The sequence below is a fragment of the Agelaius phoeniceus genome, chromosome 6 (assembly GCF_051311805.1).
Source record: "Agelaius phoeniceus isolate bAgePho1 chromosome 6, bAgePho1.hap1, whole genome shotgun sequence".
Lineage (NCBI taxonomy): Eukaryota > Metazoa > Chordata > Aves > Passeriformes > Icteridae > Agelaius > Agelaius phoeniceus.
The window spans coordinates 63,593,426-63,613,308 of NC_135270.1; the positions used below are offsets into that span (position 1 = coordinate 63,593,426).

The 19,883-nt window shown below is 50.5% G+C and overlaps 1 protein-coding gene across 3 annotated transcripts in view; it reads right to left on the reverse strand.

Moving 5' to 3' along the window:
* Positions 1–54: 54 nt before the first annotated feature.
* Positions 55–19,883, reverse strand: part of TOGARAM1 (TOG array regulator of axonemal microtubules 1) — a 39,967-nt gene continuing 20,138 nt past the window's right edge. For 2 of the 3 annotated variants that reach the window (XM_077180902.1, XM_077180903.1), the window contains exons 12-21: positions 17,844–17,988; positions 16,010–16,115; positions 15,434–15,669; positions 12,558–12,716; positions 11,167–11,293; positions 10,905–11,023; positions 6,348–6,537; positions 3,602–3,821; positions 3,239–3,325; positions 55–981 (exon numbers count right to left, since the gene is read on the reverse strand). In XM_077180902.1, coding sequence (XP_077037017.1) covers positions 740–981; positions 3,239–3,325; positions 3,602–3,821; positions 6,348–6,537; positions 10,905–11,023; positions 11,167–11,293; positions 12,558–12,716; positions 15,434–15,669; positions 16,010–16,115; positions 17,844–17,988 — 1,631 coding nt within the window. In that variant the 3' untranslated portion in view covers positions 55–739. Of the gene's footprint in view, positions 982–1,069; positions 1,625–3,238; positions 3,326–3,601; positions 3,822–6,347; positions 6,538–10,904; positions 11,024–11,166; positions 11,294–12,557; positions 12,717–15,433; positions 15,670–16,009; positions 16,116–17,843; positions 17,989–19,883 lie in introns of those variants that run through there. The other variant, XM_077180904.1, reaches the window with a different exon arrangement.

Here is a 19,883-nt window from a genome sequence, read left to right on the forward strand (position 1 = left end):
AGCAGAGCAGCTTTGAGCCCCTCCTCCCCAGCCCTTTGCAGAAATACATCCCTGTACAGAAATAAATCCCTTTATTTATATATCCCATTGTGTCCCATGTCAAATGTGTCCAGAGCCTGCAGCTGAAGAAGGGTCAGGGTTCATTCTCCCCACTGCCCAGCCCTGAGACAACAAATACTGCACCACTGCCTGTGGGGGTACAAAAATACATGTTTTTCACAAACAGCACTGCATCACTGTGTCCAGGACTCTCTTCCACTTCTCCATGTACAGTGCAGTGCTGATGTGACCGTGTGGTTCTTCATGGGCAATCCAGGGACAGGTCCTGGGCTGGAGCCTCTGGAGGGAAGCACAGATGGGCTGGAGCAGCTCCTCCATGGCCGTGCTGGTGACAATGAGGGGAGCCAGCCCCACACTGCCCAGCACAGCTCTCCCAGCATGGCCCAGTTCAGCCCCGCACACTGTCCCAGTTCAGGCCTGCAGACTGGCCCAGCACAGCACAGCTAGTCCAGGCCCTCAGGCCAGCCCAGCACAGCTCCCCAGGCTCTCCCAGCACAGCCCAGTTCAGCTCCCAGGCTCTCCCAGCCTGGCTCTTGGTCTCTCCCGGTGCAGTCCAGCCCAGCCCGGCTCCAGGGCTCTCCCTCAGGCACCGTGCCCAGTTCAGGGCAGCACCGTCCGTCCGTGTGCCCGGCTCAGGCGGCGCTGGAGCTTCACCTGCAGGGACGGCCATGTTACGATTTTACGTTCCCGTCTCCAAAAGCTCCTCCAGGTTCTTCCTGATGTGCGGGGGCTGGGCCGCGGCCTGGGCGAGCAGGCCAGGGCCCATCTGCGCCCACAGCGCCTGGGCCAAGGCGGCCGTGGCCGTGCGGGGGCCGGGCACGGAGCCGCCGCCGGCAGAGCTGCCCAGCAGGTGCCACAGCACGGGCAGCACCTTCTGCTCCACGGCACAGGGCTTCCGAGGGTACAGCTCTGGCACCAGCTCTGCCGGGAGAAAACACTCATTTCAGTTACACTTGCAGTGGGATCCCCATGTGTGAGAGGGGTACAGCTCTGGCACCAGCTCTGCCGGGAGAAAACACACATTTCAGTTACACTTGCAATAGGATCCCCATGTGTGAGAGGGGTACAGCTCTGGCACCAGCTCTGCTGGGAGAAAACATTCATTTCAGTTACAATTGCAATGGGATCCCCACATGTGAGAGGGGTACAGCGCTTGGGTACCAGCTCTGCTGGGAGAAAACATTCATTTCAGTTACACTTATAATGGGATCCCCACATGTGAGAGGGGTACAGCACTTAGGTACCAGCTCTGCCAGGAGAAAACATTCATTTCAGTTACAATTGCAATGGGATCCCCATGTGTGAGAGGGGTACAGCTCTGGCACCAGCTCTTCTGGGAGAAAACATTCATTTCAGTTACAATTGCAATGGGATCCCCACGTGTGAGAGGGGTACAGCTCTGGCACCAGCTCTGCTGGGAGAAAACATTCATTTCAGTTACAATTGCAATGGGATCCTGCCTTGGAAAGGGGTACAGCTCTGGTACCAGCTCTGCCGGGAGAAAACACTCATTTCAGTTACAGTTATCCCCACATGTGAGAGGGGTACAGCTCTGGCACCAGCTCTGCAAGAAAATATTCATTTAAACTACAATTTCTATGGGATCCTGGCCTTTGACAGGGGACAGCTCCGGCACCAGCTCTGCAAGGCAGCAAGAAGGAGTCAGGATAAAATATTCATTTAAACTACAATTTCTATGGGATCCTGGCCTTTGAGAGGGGTTCAGCTCCAGCACCAGCTCTGCAAGGCAGCAAGCAGTGGTCAGGATAAAATATTCATTTAAATTACAATTTTGATGGGATCCCTGCCTTTAAGAGGAGTTTAAAAGCACTTAAATCATCTCCTCAAACTGCTGCTGTACACAAGTTTGCTGTTGCAACATCATCAGCTCCCATAAAAAATACCAGATTTTCCCACAACCACTCCTTTTATTATCCTCTCCCAGGAGTTTACACAGTAACACCAGTGCTGCTGATAATTACACTTTCCATTAAGCTAAAAAAACCTCGAAGAAATGAAGGGGATTTTAGATTGGGTTTTTTCAGTTAGGATTCTCATCAGGACCTTTATTTTTCACAGTGTAAGGTCTGGTATTTCCAATTCCCCCTCTATCTCACAAATAAGCAGTAGATATTTAAGAAAAAAGCAGCCTTATACTGTAAATATAGAATCATAGAATGATGGAATATACTGAGCTGGAAGGGACCCACAAGGATCACAAGTCCACCTCCAGGCCCTGCACACATACATTTAAAATATGTATAAAATAAATATATATGTTTATAGGATGAAATATTTTCCTCAAGAATGAATTCAGTGTTTCATTAGCAAATGTTTCCCTCTCTCCCAGAACAGCCTCTTCTGATATATAATACAAACACTCCAAAAATCCCAGCAAGAGAGGGACTGTTCAAAGGCTGTTTAACACCCTCAAATTTAGGGATATTTCAAGAACAGCCTGTCCATTGTATTATTGAGTTCCATTTCACACAGAACTGCTCTGAAAATGAGCCAAGGAAATGTTTGGTTCAAGCATATTTCCCATAAAGACATTCCTTGTCCATTTAAAGCATGGAAATTCAGCTTTTCTCGAGGAATTCCTGGCTGGGAGGGTGGGGAGGGGCTGGGCTGGAACTCCCAGAGCAGCTGTGGCTGCCCCTGGATCCCTGCAGGGATGGACACTGGGGCTGGGAGCAGCCTGGGACAGTGGGAGGTGTTCCTGCCATGGCAGGGGTGGCACTGGCTGGGATTTGAGGTCCCTTCCAACCCAAACCAGTCTGGATTCCTGGCAAGAGCATCAGGGAATGAGCACTGGCAGAGGGAATACAATGCTGTGTTAAAATTATTATATGCTTAAGGTCTTTATAAATGTTAATCCTTAAGGTATTTAAATAGATGAGGAATTTACATTTAAATTAAATCCTTCATATATTTATAAATATTTATAAACTCCAGGTAGTTATAGATCTTCCATCTGACTATATAACACCAATGCTAACACTAATCCTTTGTTTTGTCAGCAATAGCTCCAATTTCCATTAAAGAGCTGAAATGTGACAACTGCTGTACAACCTCCTGAGACAGAAGGGAAGGTACAGACCCACCTCCACCTTGCAATTAATTTCCCTAAATAAGGGCACCCAACCAACCAAACAAGCAAAGGAAAGCAGCACTTTACCAGCCAGCTTTTCTGTCAGGTCCTGCTTTGCTTTTCCACTCAGGAACTGGGCTTTTGTGCAGAACGGCTGCAGGAGCAGGGAGGAGTCTAAAGGCAAAGAGCAAAACATTAAATTCTTAAATGGAAATTAAATTATCTGGAAATAAACACAATATGGGAAAAGGTAAATAAGAAAATGCTATGGAAAAATAACCAAAGCACTACTGAGCAATATCAAGGTGATTTGTGTGGTGAGAATAAACCCAATGATTTTTACATAGTGTAGCAACCCTGTGCAACTCTTGGAAAAAGTAACACTTTCAATTTACAACTTAATCACTACAATTAAAACTGCTTCAAATTAAGAGAAAACAAATTGCTCACCTAAGTGTTGACATAGCGCCTGGATCACATTTGTGGCAGCTGCATAAATCCCTGGGTTTTTGGAGTTGAGGTTGTTGTCCACTATGGCAGGAATTAACATGTTGATCACAGGTGACAAATTGTCTTTGAGCAGTGGAATCATCTTGTGCATGGCCTCCAAAGCCACCTGGGTCACTTTGCTGTTGGAATCGTGCAAGCGAGGCTTGAAAGCATCGAAGATCTGGAAAAGCATCCAAGCAGCACCCGTGGAACTGGGAATCAATAAAGCTCATTACCTGCTTTAGTGCTACCCTGTAATTGTCCACCTTGGCCAGTGATGGCTCTGCTATCTCCAGGGGTTGGAAACAGATGTTCTGTAAGGTCCCTCCTACCCAAACCACTCAAATTCTGGGATTCTGGGATATGCAAATACCTGGGATCATTTTTTAAGCAAGTCAAGCCAGATTTGCTATTTTAACCCCATGCACTGATCTGATGTGAAGCCCTGCAGTGCAGTGACTCCAGGCACAGTAACTCTCAGTGTGACCCACATTTCCTGCCAGCCAGTATTTTTAGGGAGACATGGCTCTGTTCAGCACAGGGAATGTCTCAAAGTTTCAAACCCATCCACAGTTTGGACACCAGGAGGTTCCACAGCACAATTCCATCATTCCACACAAAGATATGGCACTGCTGGAGGACAAGGGTTTCCTTCCATTGTATCTGCCTGTAATTTACAGCTGCTGGATGTTTCTTTCTCCTACAGAACCTCCTTTCCTATTGGACAGGATCCTCATCCTGAGCTTTAGCACAGTAAATTTGGCATGATACTTTCCTCACCTTCTCCCACACAAAAACTTGTAACACTACTTAGAGACAGTTTTACAGTTCTTCATTAATCGTTTCTGCTTTTTTCACAACTATTCCATATTTGATATTTACCCAAGAATGGTGTGAAAAACAGCACAAAGATTCCAGAAATCATGGAATCACAGACTGGTTTCCATGGGAAGAGATGTTAAAGCCCATCCAATTCCACCTCCTGCCATCATCAGGGACACTTTCCACTATCCCAGGCTGCTCCAAGCCTCATCCAACCTGGCATTGGACACTGCCAGGGATGGGCCAGACACAGCTTCTCAGGGCAGTGGTTCAAAAGTGCCCTGAGTGAAAAATTCCACTTTTTTCCTCCTGTTCCCTTCCTTTCCTCCCTTAGTGCCTCACACAGACTCCCCTGCTCCTCAATGCTCTCTGTCCATCATCCTTATTCCAAGAAGGATCCAAGACTTTTCTCAGAAAATTTGGTGACCCTGACACCTTGTGCAGGCTGCCCTGGAGCAGAGGCTGGATGGAGTTCCAGAATAAAGCAGGGATTTATTGAAAGCATCTCCTCCATGCATCCACCTTGGGCAGCACAAGAGCCCAGCCAGGGCTGCACCCAAGATGAACCAAAATGGCCCCAAAATGCACGGCCGGGCACGGGGTCTGTCCCTGGGATCAGTTCTGCTCCATTTGCACCTTGCAGTTCATTGTCCCATTCCAGCTTTAGCCCCTGCAGTCCCACCCTGCTTGTTTTTCTCTCTCCAGCCCACGGGGTTTGTGCTCTTGTATGGATGCCATGGGACAGAAAGAGAGAAACAGCAAGCGTTTCTTACAGTGGCTTGTGAGAATTTTTAGGGAGTTGGAAGGATGTAAGAACTTGTTAAGTATAAACAATCTGCAGGTGATTTTCTACTAGAAAGTTAAAACTTAGAAGTTTTTCTACTTTGTCTTTCTGTTCTTCTCAAGGACAGTGTGTGAGGAAGATGTTTTTGTTAGTTAGCCAATCAAAGAGAATCTATCGTATCACTCTATAAAATCTGCACAGTTCTCTTGAATAAAGCCTTCTGTGCTCTTTCTACAATCCTGCCTCCAGCCTCTTTCTGTGTTATTCTTGGTGCAAGAGTGACACTCTTGGGCCTGAGGTTTGGATCATTTGTCCTTGGTGCCCAGCTGGAGCAGGAATTGTTTTGTCTCCCTGCTCTGTGCACAGAGCTCAGCATCCCCTGATATGAAGCTCAGACCCACACACAAAAGCAGCACAGAATGTGAAAATAGAAAAGCTGAACCTGAGGCATCAGCCCAGCTCTAAGCCCTCTGAATGCCAGCCTGTGGCAGGCAGTGTTACCTGTTGGAGTGTGCTTTTTAGTTTTATTAATGTGCTTGCTGTTTAATTTGTAATTTTGTAATTTCCTTATGCCGTCCTTTTCTCTGCCTTTAGAGTGGCACAGGTTGCCCATTTTGTATTTTATGTTTTAAAAACTAGACTTGTTCCTTTATTGTTATTTAGTTAAGTGTTAGTTTTTTGTTTGTTACCTAGCTATTTTCTGCCAAGTTTATACCTCTTCCCCAGAACTTTCTTTACTCCTCCTTTCACGAAATGCCAGTCTCTCCCTGAACCTGCCCTTTTGCCTAGAAACTTCCTTGTCAGTTTTGTATTCTTTCAAACCCCATTAGTTCACTGAAGCTGTTCTCCTCCCTTGAAATCCTTCATTGGTTTATACACCTTGTATTCCCCACCTCCCCCAGTTTATAAGCTGTTGTTTGCCCCCAGTTCAGGGTCCTGGGACCTTGGGGAGGGGGAGTTTTGCCATCTAACAAAGTTACCCCGAGTTCTACCCCAGGCCCGCGCTGTGGCCCTTTTGTTCTGCTGGTAGCTGGGATTCTGGGGGTCTGCGAGAGGGGACTGTCACCCCTGTCAGCGTGCACCAGGAGGTGTGGCAGTTACCCTGACGATGTTGGGCAGCACCAGGCCGGGGCTGCTCTCCGTGTCCAGCAGCAGCTGCCGCGCCCCGCGGATGCGCTCCCGGAAATCTCTGGCGTTCAGGGAGCCCACGAGGTCCCTGAGGTGCTCCTCACCCTCCAGGGCGCTGCGAGGGGCTGCTCTGCGAGCGGCCTCCTGGCTCTCCGTGCTGTCCCTGTGGGAAAGGGAAATGGCATTCCACGAGCTGCAACAGGAGGCTCATCCCACACATTCTCTTCAGTAGCAGAAGTAAACACAAAGTTTTACCTTAAATATGGTGAATTTAAAAGAAATCACCTAATAGTAATTATTGTTCCCAAAGTCTTATGTCCACTCTGCTCCAAATGCAGGTGGTTTTGTGACTGGGAACAACTGGGAACTTGCCTTACATCATAGCCACCCCACTGAAATCCGATCAGACTGACAACAAACCCCCACTATTTACTGTCCCCTCATCCACTAGTAACCCCAACACACCTCCCATTGCCACCCCACTACCACAACCAACCCCATCCCAAAACCCCCAAACTTATTGTAGTTTAAATCCTAATTTCCAGAGTACTTTAAAGCCTGACCCCAGAGCAAGTGTTACCTCAGCAACTCTCCACGCTGAGCTGAAAACCCAACAGCTCTTCCTAGAATATTTAAAACCAAATTTCCTGTGGCACCTGATCTCATTAGGGAGGCATGGAAAGAATTCTAAAACCTGTGGAATCACCTCTCTGGCCAGGTATTTACAGACCATCCAGGCAGTCATTACCTTACTTCTAATTCCCGAACACAAGGCTTGGATGGGGAATGGAATAAGCAATCAAAATTGATCAGTAAATGTAGAACCAGTTATTATTTTGAACTGTGGAGGGTTGTGTTAAAGAACTCTGGTTCTGAAGAGACACTGCAGTCACAGCCCTCTGAACTCTGTGTTCTTGGATGCAGTTTTTGGCTCCCTTTAAATCCGGGAGTGCTTCTTTTTCAGCTCATTGAATCACCATGGAATGGCTGGGGTTGGAAGGAACCTTCAACCTCACCCAGTGCCACCCCTGCCATGGCAGGGACACCTCCCACTGTCCCAGGGTGTCCCAGCCCCAGTGTCCAACCTGGCCTTGGGCACTGCCAGGGATCCAGGGGCAGCCCCAGCTGCTCTGGCAATTCTGTGCCAGGGCCTGCCCACCCTCCCAGAAAGGATACACTGATGTGTCCTGGGGTGCTCCTCAGTGTTCCTGTATCCCAGAGCCAGCTCAGCCAGGGACCCTGTGTGTGTGTGTGTGTGTGTGTGTGGTGCTGTCCTGGGGGTTTGTAAAATCCCCCCACTCAGGCACTTTGTGGGATTTCTCTGTGTGGTGCTGCCTTTGCAGTTTCTTGCTCTTTGCTCAGGCAGATGTTTGAGCTGCCTTAAGGATGAATTCTGTGAGTGCTTGTCCACAGCTGAGGAATCCCAGCCTGAGCAGAGCAGCCCCACTCCAGCCAGGGAGAGACAGCCCTGAGTGGCCCCTGCCCTGCCTGCCCTGCTGTGGGGAGGAGCTGATGCTGGATGAGCTGCCAGGCCTTTGTCTGCTGTGGAACTGCTCCACCAGGCTTCCCAAGAGGGATCTGACACCAGCTTGTCCCTTTGTCCAAAGCCCAAGGCCATCCCTGATAACAATGTGTATTTCCAGCATTTTGGGTCTCTTCTTTGTCCTGGGGAGTTAATGAGATTTAGCACTTTGCTATCCAGCAGTTATTTACATTTTTCCACGCTGCCTGTTGGGATTCCATTAAAAAACTGTTATTTTTTTCACTTATATCTACTCATATCTCATTCCTTATTGGCAGAAAGGGATTGATTGGAATCAAGGAATCAAGGGGAGGTCATTGCTCATTTCAGTGTCCACCTCACTAAACTGTCTCAAAGCAAGCCAAAGTGACAGTGCTGAGGAGGCCCCAGCACAGCACCAGCCAGCAGAGGGTGGGAGGTGACACATTCTCCTCACTGGGGGAACCAGCAGGACATGGAAGCAGCTGTGTGGAGCCCTCCATGGGGAGTCATGGAAGCTCTGAGGGTGGATCCAGTCAGGCTGCAGAGCTGACAACCTCCAGGACACCCCTGAGCAAGGCAAGGGGCCAACACTCTCCCTCTGCACTGGCTGGTGGATGGTGCTCTAAGGGAGTGGCTGGAAAGGTGGAAAAATGAAAATTGGCAGCACAGAGGGAAACTGATTTGGCTGCTGGAGAATGGCAGAACATCCCTGGCCAGGCAGAGGGGCTGACAGTGAAAGTCCATCCTGTGTCTCAGAGTTGGGCTGGTGAGGAGCACCACAACAGCAACAGCTGGGTCAGGCTGCAGAGTGAAGTGTCAAGGGTAGAGCTGGACTGCAAACAAGGGAGAGTTATTTCCAACTTGGTGGGGCCTGAGGTCACTGGGGAAGAGCTGCCACCTCTACATGGGCACGAGACCAAGGGGTGGCCTTTACCATGGACACTATCCTGGGTAATCCATGAGTGGATCTGTTGGGAAGGAGGAAAGTTTGACAAGAAAGTCTCACAGATGTGTGTGTGTGCTTAGCAGAAAGATTTTTGAATGTAGAGTCTGATGAAGGAATAGAGATGGAAGCAAGTTTTGATACAGAAGAAAAGAATTGCTGAGCCAGCCTCACTGGATAACCAAGGAGGCAAAGGGTCTGTGAGTTAGAAGGGGTTTTTATGGCTTAGAGCAAAGGATAAACCCACCCCAGACAAGAAGATGTTTTTACCAAGCACAAAGAGAGCACAGGCAAACAAGGCAGCAAATGTGGCAAGGAGAAAAAAGGTCTCAGAATTTTCCAGTGCAAGAAAACTGAGAAACAACTTCCAGCTGAAACTGTAATGTGCTAACTTTGAGTGATTGGAGAACAGCACCATGAATATGGGAATTACAGCAGTTATGATGGGCTGTAGGTAAAAGTTAAGGGATAGATTGGTTCTACTGGATGAAGATGCTCAGCAAAGAAAAGTCTCTAATGCATTGTACCCTAAACTAAGGGTGCCAGGGCTGCCTGCAGCTGGAGCTGACAGCTGTGGGCACAGCTCTGTCACCCACGGCCCTGGGCTGCTGGGACACCTTGGATCCAATGAACTGCATTTGGGAGAGCCCCTGCAGTCCCACATCCCTCAGTCAGGCTCTTACATGGATCCATGAAATGTGAGCTGCCATCAAGACCAAGTGGGACAAATCCTGAGGTCTGGGGTCTCAGGATAACTCTGGGGAGGCCCTGTGGTGCACACAGATGCAGGAGGGTGGGAAATACTGTGTGGATGGATTCTGCCTCGAGCAAAGATAAACCCATCCATGGGGCTGCCTCTGCTCAGGGGCCTGGCTGCACCTGGTGGGTGATGCAGAAATGTCTTGGGTACCTCAGGGGGATTGACTGGGGGTGAGAAGGGCCTGGAATGCTGCAATGCCTGGGCACCCCTGGCTGCTCTAGGTCACTGCCACTGCAAGGTTTAACTCCCATGGGCTGCTCCAGTCCTACCAGAACTACCTGGGATATCCTGGGTGGGCAGTGTCCAGTGAAATAATTGTACTTGTGTGTGTGTGTATATATATATATATATATATATATATATACACATATACATATGTATATACATATATATACATATATATATACACATATATATACACATATATAATATATATACATGTATCTATATACATATACACATATACATATATATACACACATATATATCTATATACATATATATATACATATATATATATACACACACATACACATATAATGTATAGATATGTGTGTTTAAAGTAAATATGTACTGGTTTGGGCATCAATCAGATGATATGAAAGAAGGGGTGGAATGTCCTGGGATAATCCATAATGTCATTGTGTTCATATCTATCTGGGAATAAAAATTGCTACTGTATATCCAAGACCTAAAAAAGGTCAATATAAAACCTGTAAGAAGATAAAACAAAACTAAAAATGGTCAGAGTATGACCTAAACCTTCCAGCATTCCCAGTCAGGGTCTAAGTAAGTCCTTGGTGTCCAAAGTTGTGTAGAAATGAGTGATTTGTGCTGTGGCTCCAACCAGGAATGGTTTTTCCATGAGTCTGAACAGCAACATCTGGGATGATGCTGCCATGGATCCATTGGATCTCCATTGCCAGAGCAGCTGGGCTGCCCTGGATCCCTGGCAGTGCCCAAGGCCAGGCTGGACAGGGCCTGGAGCAGCCTGGGACAGTGGGAGGTGTCCCTGCCATGGCAGGGGTGATGCTGGGCGGGGTTTGAGGTCCTAACCCAAACCATTCCATGATTCTGTGATTCCATCCTGTACATTCTAGGTGGCTTGTGTACTCTGTGTATCTCACAGATGGTCAGTACACAAGTTAACTTCAAAATGCACATAATCATTTTAATAGAACTGGTCACTCTGTTTAAGAGTTTCTCTGGAACAGATCAGTACTCTGCTTTTCCTTGAGGGATGTTTAACTTTCCCAGCCCTGTGTGGCTGTTTCTGTGCTCCCTCCTTAGCCAGGTTCCTCACAGGATAATGGAGCTCATTACCTGTCTGGCACGATGGGAGCATCTCTGCAAGTAGAGGATGACCTCAAATGTCCAACATTTCCAGTCTGGGAACGCCTTCCTTTGGCTGAGGGTGTATCCAAGGGCATCTCCCCCAGGCCCTGCACAAAGGCACAGCAGGAATTCATGGACCAGGGGAACCACAGGGAATCACTGTGGCTGCAGTGCTGCAATTCTCTACACCCAAGAGCCCCCAGGACACCTCCAGCTGCCCCAGGTGCTACACAAGAGCTTTCCCACACACCTTCTCTCGTAGGCTGCCAACAGTTTCCTTAATGTAAGGCAAATCCTTGGGGGGCACAAACTTCTCCAGGATTTTATCCAAGTCAGGATGAGCCATCATGCTGAAGAGCATCCTCCGCCCATAGTACCTGCAGGAGAGCACCAGGACATCCAGAACAGAGACTGGCTTTGTCATTCCAGGTGTGTGATTCAAAATGGAAAGGTGCAGGGAGGTTGTGTCCAGGGAAGGGAATGGAGCCCCAGGAGAGGCTGAGGGAGCTGGGAAGGGGATGGAGAATCCCTGAGGGAGCTGGGCAGGGGCTGCAGAATCCCTGAGGGAGCTGGGCAGGGGCTGCAGAATCCCTGAGGGAGCTGGGCAGGGGCTGCAGAATCCCTGAGGGAGCTGGGCAGGGGCTGCAGAATCCCTGAGGGAGCTGGGCAGGGGCTCAGCCTGGAGCAAAGGAGGCTCAGGGGGCCCTTGTGGCTCTGCACAGCTCCTGCCAGGAGGGCACAGCCGGGGGGAATCGGGCTCTGCTCCAGGGCACAGGGACAGGAGCAGAGGGAACGGCCTCAGGCTGGGCCAGGGCAGCTCAGGGTGGGCACAGCAGGAATTTCCCCATGGAAAGGGGGCTCAGGCCTGGGCAGGGGCTGCCCAGGGAGGGTTGCAGTGCCCAGTCACTGTTATTGGAGCTCTTTTCCAACCTCAGTGATTCCAGGACTCTGAGATTGCTGACTCCCCTTTCCAATCCTCCCTCAGAGGATGTGCTCAAGGACCACTTTAATTAACTGAGCAAATTAATGAGAACAGCCTTCCAGTTCTGCTGGCTTTAACCAGGGTGGTCCAGCCTTGTCAACCAGAGACATGGATCAGCTCCAGGTGTGGATTCCAGAGCCAGCATTCCCTGTGTGGCTGCCTCTCCTCTGTGCCCAGCACAGCACATCCTGTGAGCCCCTCTGCTCCTGCAGCCAGGGTGTGTGGGAGGTATCCAGGTGATTCCTGCCACAGGCACCACCCTAACAGTCCCACCAGTGCTGGCACAGCAGCTGCACTCAAAGATTTGTTTGGAAGGGACCTTAAATCCCATCCCCTTCCACCTCTGTCATGGGCCCATGGGCAGGGACACCTCCCACTAGCCTGGGGTGCTCCAGGCCCATCCAACCCTTATTGCTCCCTCAGTCTTTTCCCTCCTAACCCATCCTGTCCTGAGGCCACAGCTCCAGAGGCAGCTGGGCTGTGTCCCCAGGGAGTGCTCACCCCACAGCCCCAGAGGAGCTGTTCCCTGTCCCCAGGCCCTGCTCACCCCATAGCCTCAGGCCCTGCTCACCCCACAGTCCCAGAGGAGCTGTTCCCTGTCCCCAGGCCCTGCTCACCCCCCAGCCCGAGGAGCTGTTCCCTTCCCCAGCTCTGCTCACCGTGTCTGCTGGGAGCTGTCCTGCACAAACCTGGCCATGGCGGGCAGCAGCCGCTCAGCCACGGGCCGGCCCCCGGCCAGGACGCGCTCGGGGCCCAGGCGCTCCACGATGTCCCCCAGGTGCTGGGCTGTGCATCTCCTCACGGCCGAGTGCAGGTGGCTGGGGAGGCAGGGAGACAGCCTGAGGGACAGCCCTGCAGGGCTGCTCACAGCCCCACCCGCCCTGCCGGCCAAACAAACCCCGGGAGCACGGGAAGGGCTGGAAGGGACCTCCAGGCCCATCCCCTGCCAGCCCTGCCACAGCAGGGACACCTTCCAATAATCCCTGGACTCAGGCAGGGATTAATCCAGGGCAGTTTAGAATTTCAGTTCTAGTTTTCATTCAGATAATTTCATTTTACAAAGCATATGGCTGTTCTTTCAATGAGCTCTACCAAAATCAGCCCCTGTGCTCAGAGACACATCCTGGGCACTTGACTAAAACTGACTAAAGCAAATTGACTTGAGATCACTTTAAAATTGACTAAAGCAGTGTTCAATCGACTCCTAAAGATCCTGTAGACCCTGCTTTGTACAAAATAAACACCTGTGCTGATGCAAAGGAGAGAAGAGCCAGAATCAGCTTTCCAACTCGTGCAGCAAATGATCCTTTTATCTAAATCCTGCTGCCCCTGCTGGTCCCACTTGTGTTCAGGAACAAAATCCTGCAAACTCTAACATCTCCAATTTTCTATTTGGATTAAAAATGCTACTTTGAGGACAATTTGTAACTCCTGCTGCACTTTCAAGGGGAAAACAAAAATTGAGAGGCTGAGAGACCTCACTCCATGAAGCAAACAAGCCCCTGCTCATGGAAACAGCTGGAAAACATTTGTGTGCACACAACACCCTAGAGTTAAACACAGTGCCTACAGGTAAGAAACAGGATTTTTAAATTCCTGAAGTAAAATCCCTCTCCGCTCTATCCCTGGAATCATGCTCTTGGATCACGAATCTGCTCACAGAATCCCAGACTGGGTTGGGAAAGAACCTTAAAGCTCATCTTGTTCCAAGCCCTGCCATGGGCAGGGACACCTCCCACTGGAATTATTCTTGTTGGCAAAGTCAAACCCAACTTTGGAGCTGATGAAGAATCAGCATTTCTGTCTAGTCAGGGCTGCCAGCATTAGAGCCATGATCACAGAGGGCTGGAAAGGAGCTGAGCAGAAACCAGGTGCATTTTAGGAGGTGCCATGAATTGTAAGTGACACCATAATTGAAGGATTGTGTTGTGGTGAATTTAAGCAACTCGGCCCAACTTAGAACATCCCTTGTGGAATTACAGTTGTTTCAAACAATCCTTTTCACTTCCTACTGAGACACAGATTTCCCCCCTGAAGGGTGATTCCATATTCCTGTCAGAGCCTCTGGAGCTGGAGCTGCCCTGTGCTCCAGGAGCTTTCCTGCTGACATGGCCAGAGCTTCCTAAAGCCAGGCCTGGAAAAGCTGCACCTTTAGGCCATGCCCTGCTGTGTGATCCATTAAAAACATCCTGTACTCCATGAACTAGGAAAGTCTGAGCTATGAACAGATTAATCTGTGCCCAAATGCTGTCTCTAGCTCAGTTCTGATGCCTCAGATAGCAGAAAACCTGTACAAACTCACCAAGGGGAGGGGACAAATCCCTACAGAAAACCCCTGAGCAGGTGAGTTTGGATCCCAGGGAAGGTGAGGAGGTCTGGCAGAGACAGCTCTGCCCAGGAGGGCCAAGGGTCTGAGGCCAAGAAGGGAGAACCCAAACAGGGCACTGTCCCTTGCTGCTGAATGAAGCCATGGGCAGCTCCTGCCTGCTGCTCCTGAATCCACAAAGTCATGGAATCAGCCTGCTTTGGCTTGGGAGGGACCACAAATCCATGGGCAGGGACACCTTCCCCTATCCCAGGCTGCTCCAAGCCCTGTCCAGCCTGGCCTTGGACACTTCCAGGGGTGGGGCATCCACCCCAGGTCAGTCTGAACCCCAATAAATCATAAAGAATGGAAATCCCAAGGGTGACTTTTGTCTTTCAGTTTAAAGAGCAGGAAACTGCAGCAGAGCTGTCAGGAGACAGAATCCATGTATCCCCCAACAGGCAGCTGCCCAGGAAACAAAAGAGAACATTTTCAACTCTGAGGATTGGAGCTGTGCAGGAAATCTGTGGAGAGATTTTGAATGGAGCACCTGAAATGTGTCATGAAGGGAAATGGAGCCTGGGAAATGTCACCAAGGGGTGGCAGAGAAGAGAGGAAGCACCAGGGGGTGCACCCAGCTGGGATGTGGTGAGCAGTGAATGAGGATGGAAAAGGAGAACAGACTGATCAGGGACAGGGAAAGAAGGGAATTAACTCCACAGAAGAATGGCACTGAGAAGGAAATTGAAATGCAGACACAAAGGCTCAGCCTAGAGAGGAGGAATCAAGCAAGATAGGTGCAGCTAGAGAAATGGAAGTTATAAGTCAGTTTTCTAAATAAGGAGAGGTGCTGAAAAGTGGCCAAGGCAGGAACTGACTGCAGAGCAAAGGAGGAAAATAAAGAACATTATGTCAGCTTTACCAGGCAAAGCAAAACAGCAGCTCCCCAAGAATATACAGTAACAGCAAATAAAATCACTGAAGTGGTGCAAAATAGCCAGAAAATACACCAAAATCAACAGCCAACCTCTTACATAATGCACAGAAAGGAACAGAGGGGCTTTAATTCAATTTATGCCAACAAACATTGCCCTGGGTAGAGGTTTAGCACAGCTGATTTACTGGTTTTCAAATTTCTGTCTACTGTACTCTGATTTGATGGTAAAAAGCCTACATTTGATAAATTTACTCTATTCACAATATTCTTTATAAAGTCTTTATAGGAATTACCTTTGCCCTCCATTTATAAGAGAACAAAGTGCACGTGCTGGAGTCACATTATTAACCATGGCCTTCAGTGCCTTGTCTACCTCTTCCCTTATAAAAGTGTTGGATTCCCCAGCTTTGTGCAAAAGGACTTTTACTGCATTATCTAGTTCTTGATCCATGCTCTTTTTCAGGTGGGTGAACAAATCCCCTAAACAGACCACAGCAGCTCGAGAAACACCTGAGCGTAAATTCTTGACCTGCACACAGGAAAAACCCAAAAAACAATGAATAATGTTGATCAGAGAGACTTCAAAATAAATATTCATGTTTGCCCTTTGTCACTTTTAAGTAACATTACAAACAATTGAGAAACACATTACTAACTTGATTCACAATGCGTGAGAATTAAAATGTACACTCATAAAAATGTTATAAAGTTAAAATCTACATTCTCTCAGCCTCTGAGTCTCAAATCATCCTTGAGACTGCTCAGTTGATAAAAACTCACCAGAGGTGAGCATAAATCATTTCAGAGAGCTGTAAAATACATATATACACACAGAGGGCCAGTGGAATATTCTGATAGGAAAATTTAACCTCTTGAGCCACAGCCAGAGTTGTTTCATGGAGCTTTGCAGTCAAAATAGGGGCATGGTAGGCAGACAAGCACCTGACAAAGTTCAGACCTTCAATTTTCTTCTCCCTGTGTGAAAAAATAATATTTAAATTCCATCCATTTGAAAAATCTCATTAAAATATTCAAGTGTGGAATTCTAAGGAATCAAATGGCAAACAAATCAGATGGTAAAATAAAGCAATGAGAAATAATCCCAGAATGGTTTGGGTTCAAAAGGACCTCAAAGCCCACCCAGTGCCACCCCTGCCATGGCAGGGACACCTCCCACTGTCCCAGGGTGCCCCAACCCCAGTGTCCAGCCTGGCCTTGGGCACTGCCAGGGATCCAGGGGCAGCCACAGCTGCTCTGGGCACCTGTGCCAGGGCCTGCCCACCCTGCCAGGCAAGAAATAGAGCAGGAAACTCTCTCCAAACAAATCTGCCTTTTCCTATGGGACTGTTCCAGCCCTGCAGCCTCTCCCACAGTTCTGCTCCCAGCTGGCACCAGTGGCAATTAAAGGATCTGTTTCCTTCCCCAGACTGAAGGGAGCAGCTCTGTAAGCACATCCCAAGTCAGGAGGCACCCAAGAGATGCTTTTATTCCACACAAAGCACCGAGGATGAGCTGCTAATTCCACACAGAGCACCTAAAGGAGCTTCTCATTCCAGATAGAGCCCCAAGGCTGGGCTGGTAATTCACAGAGAGCCCCAAGGCTGGGCTGCTGATTTTACACAGAGTTCCAAGGTTGGGCTGCTGATTTTACACAGAGTTCCAAGGTTGGGCTGCTGATTTTACACAGAGTTCCAAGGTTGGGCTGCTGATTTTACAGAGTTCCAAGGTTGGGCTGCTGATTTTACACAGAGCCCCAAGGCTGGGCTGCTGATTTTACACAGAGAATCAAGGCTGGGCTTTGCTGATTTTACACAGAATTCCAAGGTTGGGCTTCTGATTTTACACAGAGAATCAAGGCTGGGCTGCTGATTTTACACAGAGAATCAAGGCTGGGCTGCTGGTTCCACACAGAGCCCCAGGAAGGTGTTGGTGGTGCCTCTCCAGCCCTTCTACTCAAACTCTCCAAGCCTCTGGAGGCGCAGTTCCCAGCCCTAATTTACAAAGCTCCTTTCATCTCAAACTTGACTGAACCCCCCTGTCAGATTCAGTCCTTTTCTGACCCAGAGATGAGGTAACTGAGAGGTGTTTTAAAACCTCCTATTTTTAAAAACTTTTATATTTACACAGTATCTATTTGTTCACATACAAACACATACCATGCAAACCTTCTGTCAAACTATAACATTCCCTACCAATCCAGTTCCCACCCTGTTTCTCTCCTCTCTCACTCAGTGCCCTGGCTGTCTCTGCCCTGTACTGTGTTGCACACCTGCCCAGCCCCGTGCCCAGCCCCATGCACTCCCTGCCCAGCCCCGTGCCCAGCCCCGTGCCTGCTGTGCCCAGCCCCGTGCCCAGCCCTGTACCTGCTGTGCCCAGCCCCGTGCCCAGCCCCGTGCCCGCTGTGCCCAGCCCCGTGCCCAGCCCTGTACCTGCTGTGCCCAGCCCCGTGCCCAGCCCTGTACCCGCTGTGCCCAGCCCTGTGCCCAGCCCCGTGCCCGCTGTGCCCAGCCCTGCCCAGCCCCATGCCCAGCCCCGTGCCCAGCCCTGCCCAGCCCCGTGCCCGCTGTGCCCAGCCCCGTGCCCTCCCTGCCCAGCCCCGTGCCCAGCCCCGTGCCCAGCCCTGCCCAGCCCCGTGCCCGCTGTGCCCAGCCCCGTGCCCTCCCTGCCCAGCCCCGTGCACTCCCTGCCCAGCCCCGCACGCACCAGTCGTGGTCAGCCAGCAGCGCCAGCGCCTCTGCCAGGGCGGGCTCGGGCCGGGGGAAGGGCAGCAGCTCGGCCGGGTCCAGCACCTCGGGGCTCTGCGTCACCGGCGGCTCCCGGCAGCGGCCCCGCCCCGCGCACGGCTCCTCTGAGGACACGGACACATCATCAGGGACAGGGACACACCATGGGACACACCATCAGGGACAGGGACACACCATGGGACACACCATCAGGGACAGGGACACACCATGGGACACATCATCAGGGACAGGGACACACCATGGGACACACCATCAGGGACAGGGACACACCATGGGACACACCATCAGGGACAGGGACACACCATGGGACACATCATCAGGGACAGGGACACACCATGGGACACACCATCAGGGACAGGGACACACCATGGGACACGGGACACCATCAGGGACAGGGACACACCATGGGACACATCATCAGGGACAGGGACACACCATGGGACACACCATCACTGACAGGGACACACCATGGGACACATCATCAGGGACAGGGACACACCATGGGACACATCATCAGGGACAGGGGACACACCATGGGACACACCATCAGGGACAGGGACACACCATGGGACACACCATCAGGGACAGGGGACACACCATGGGACACACCATCAGGGACAGGGGACACACCATGGGACACACCATCAGGGACAGGGACACACCATGGGACACGCCATCAGGGACAGGGACACACCATGGGACACACCATCAGGGACAGGGGACACCATCAGGGACAGGGGACACACCATGGGGCACATCATCAGGGACAGGGACACACCATGGGACACACCATCAGTGACAGGGACACACCATGGGACACATCATCAGGGACAGGGACACACCATGGGACACACCATCAGGGATAGGGACACACCATGGGACACACCATCAGGGACAGGGACACACCATGGGACACATCATCAGGGACAGGGACACACCATGGGACACACCATCAGGGATAGGGACACACCATGGGACACACCATCAGGGACAGGGGACACCATCAGGGACAGGGGACACACCATGGGACACATCATCAGGGACAGGGACACACCATGGGACACATCATCAGTAACACGGACACACCATGGGACACATCATCAGGGACAGGGGACATCATCAGGGACAGGGGACACACCATGGGACACGCCATCAGGGACAGGGACACACCATGGGACACATCATCACTGACAGGGGACACACCATCAGGGACAGGGGACACATCATGGGACACGCCCATCAGGGACAGGGGATACACCATCAGGGACAGGGGACACAGCTCTGACACAGACACCATCAGTGACAGGGGACAGGCCATCAGGGACAGGGGACACATCATCAGTGACATGGGACACACCACCTGTGACAAGGAACATGCCATCAATGACAGGGGACACAGCTCTGTGTCACAGGACACACCATGAGACACACCATCAATGACACGGGACACACCATCAGTGATAGAGGACACAGCTCTGACAGGGGTCACACCATCAGTGACATGGGACACACCATCACAGACATGGGACACGCCATCAGTGACATGGGACACACCAGCAGGGACAGGGGACACACCAGCAGGGACAGGGGACATGCCATCAGTGACATGGGACATGCCATCACTGACAGGGGACACGCCATCAGTGACAGGGGACACGCCAGCAGTGGCTGTGCCAGCTGCAGGCAGCCACAGAACAGACTGAAGCACAAAGTGCTGCTGCAGGACACAGGGACTGCAAAGGACACCCAGCCCCAGAATGGTTTGGGTTGCGAGGAGCTCAAACCCCATCCATGGGCAGGGACACCTCCCACTGACACCTTCAGTTCCAGCTTTTGTGTTTTCCAGACTCTGCACAGCACTGGGGTGTGACTGCACTCCACACACAGTGCCAGCAGCTCTCCTCACACAGAACAATCCTTTCCCTCTCCTCAGGCACTCAGAACAATCCTTTCCCTCTCCTCAGGCACTCAGAACAATCCTTTCCCTCTCCTCATGCAC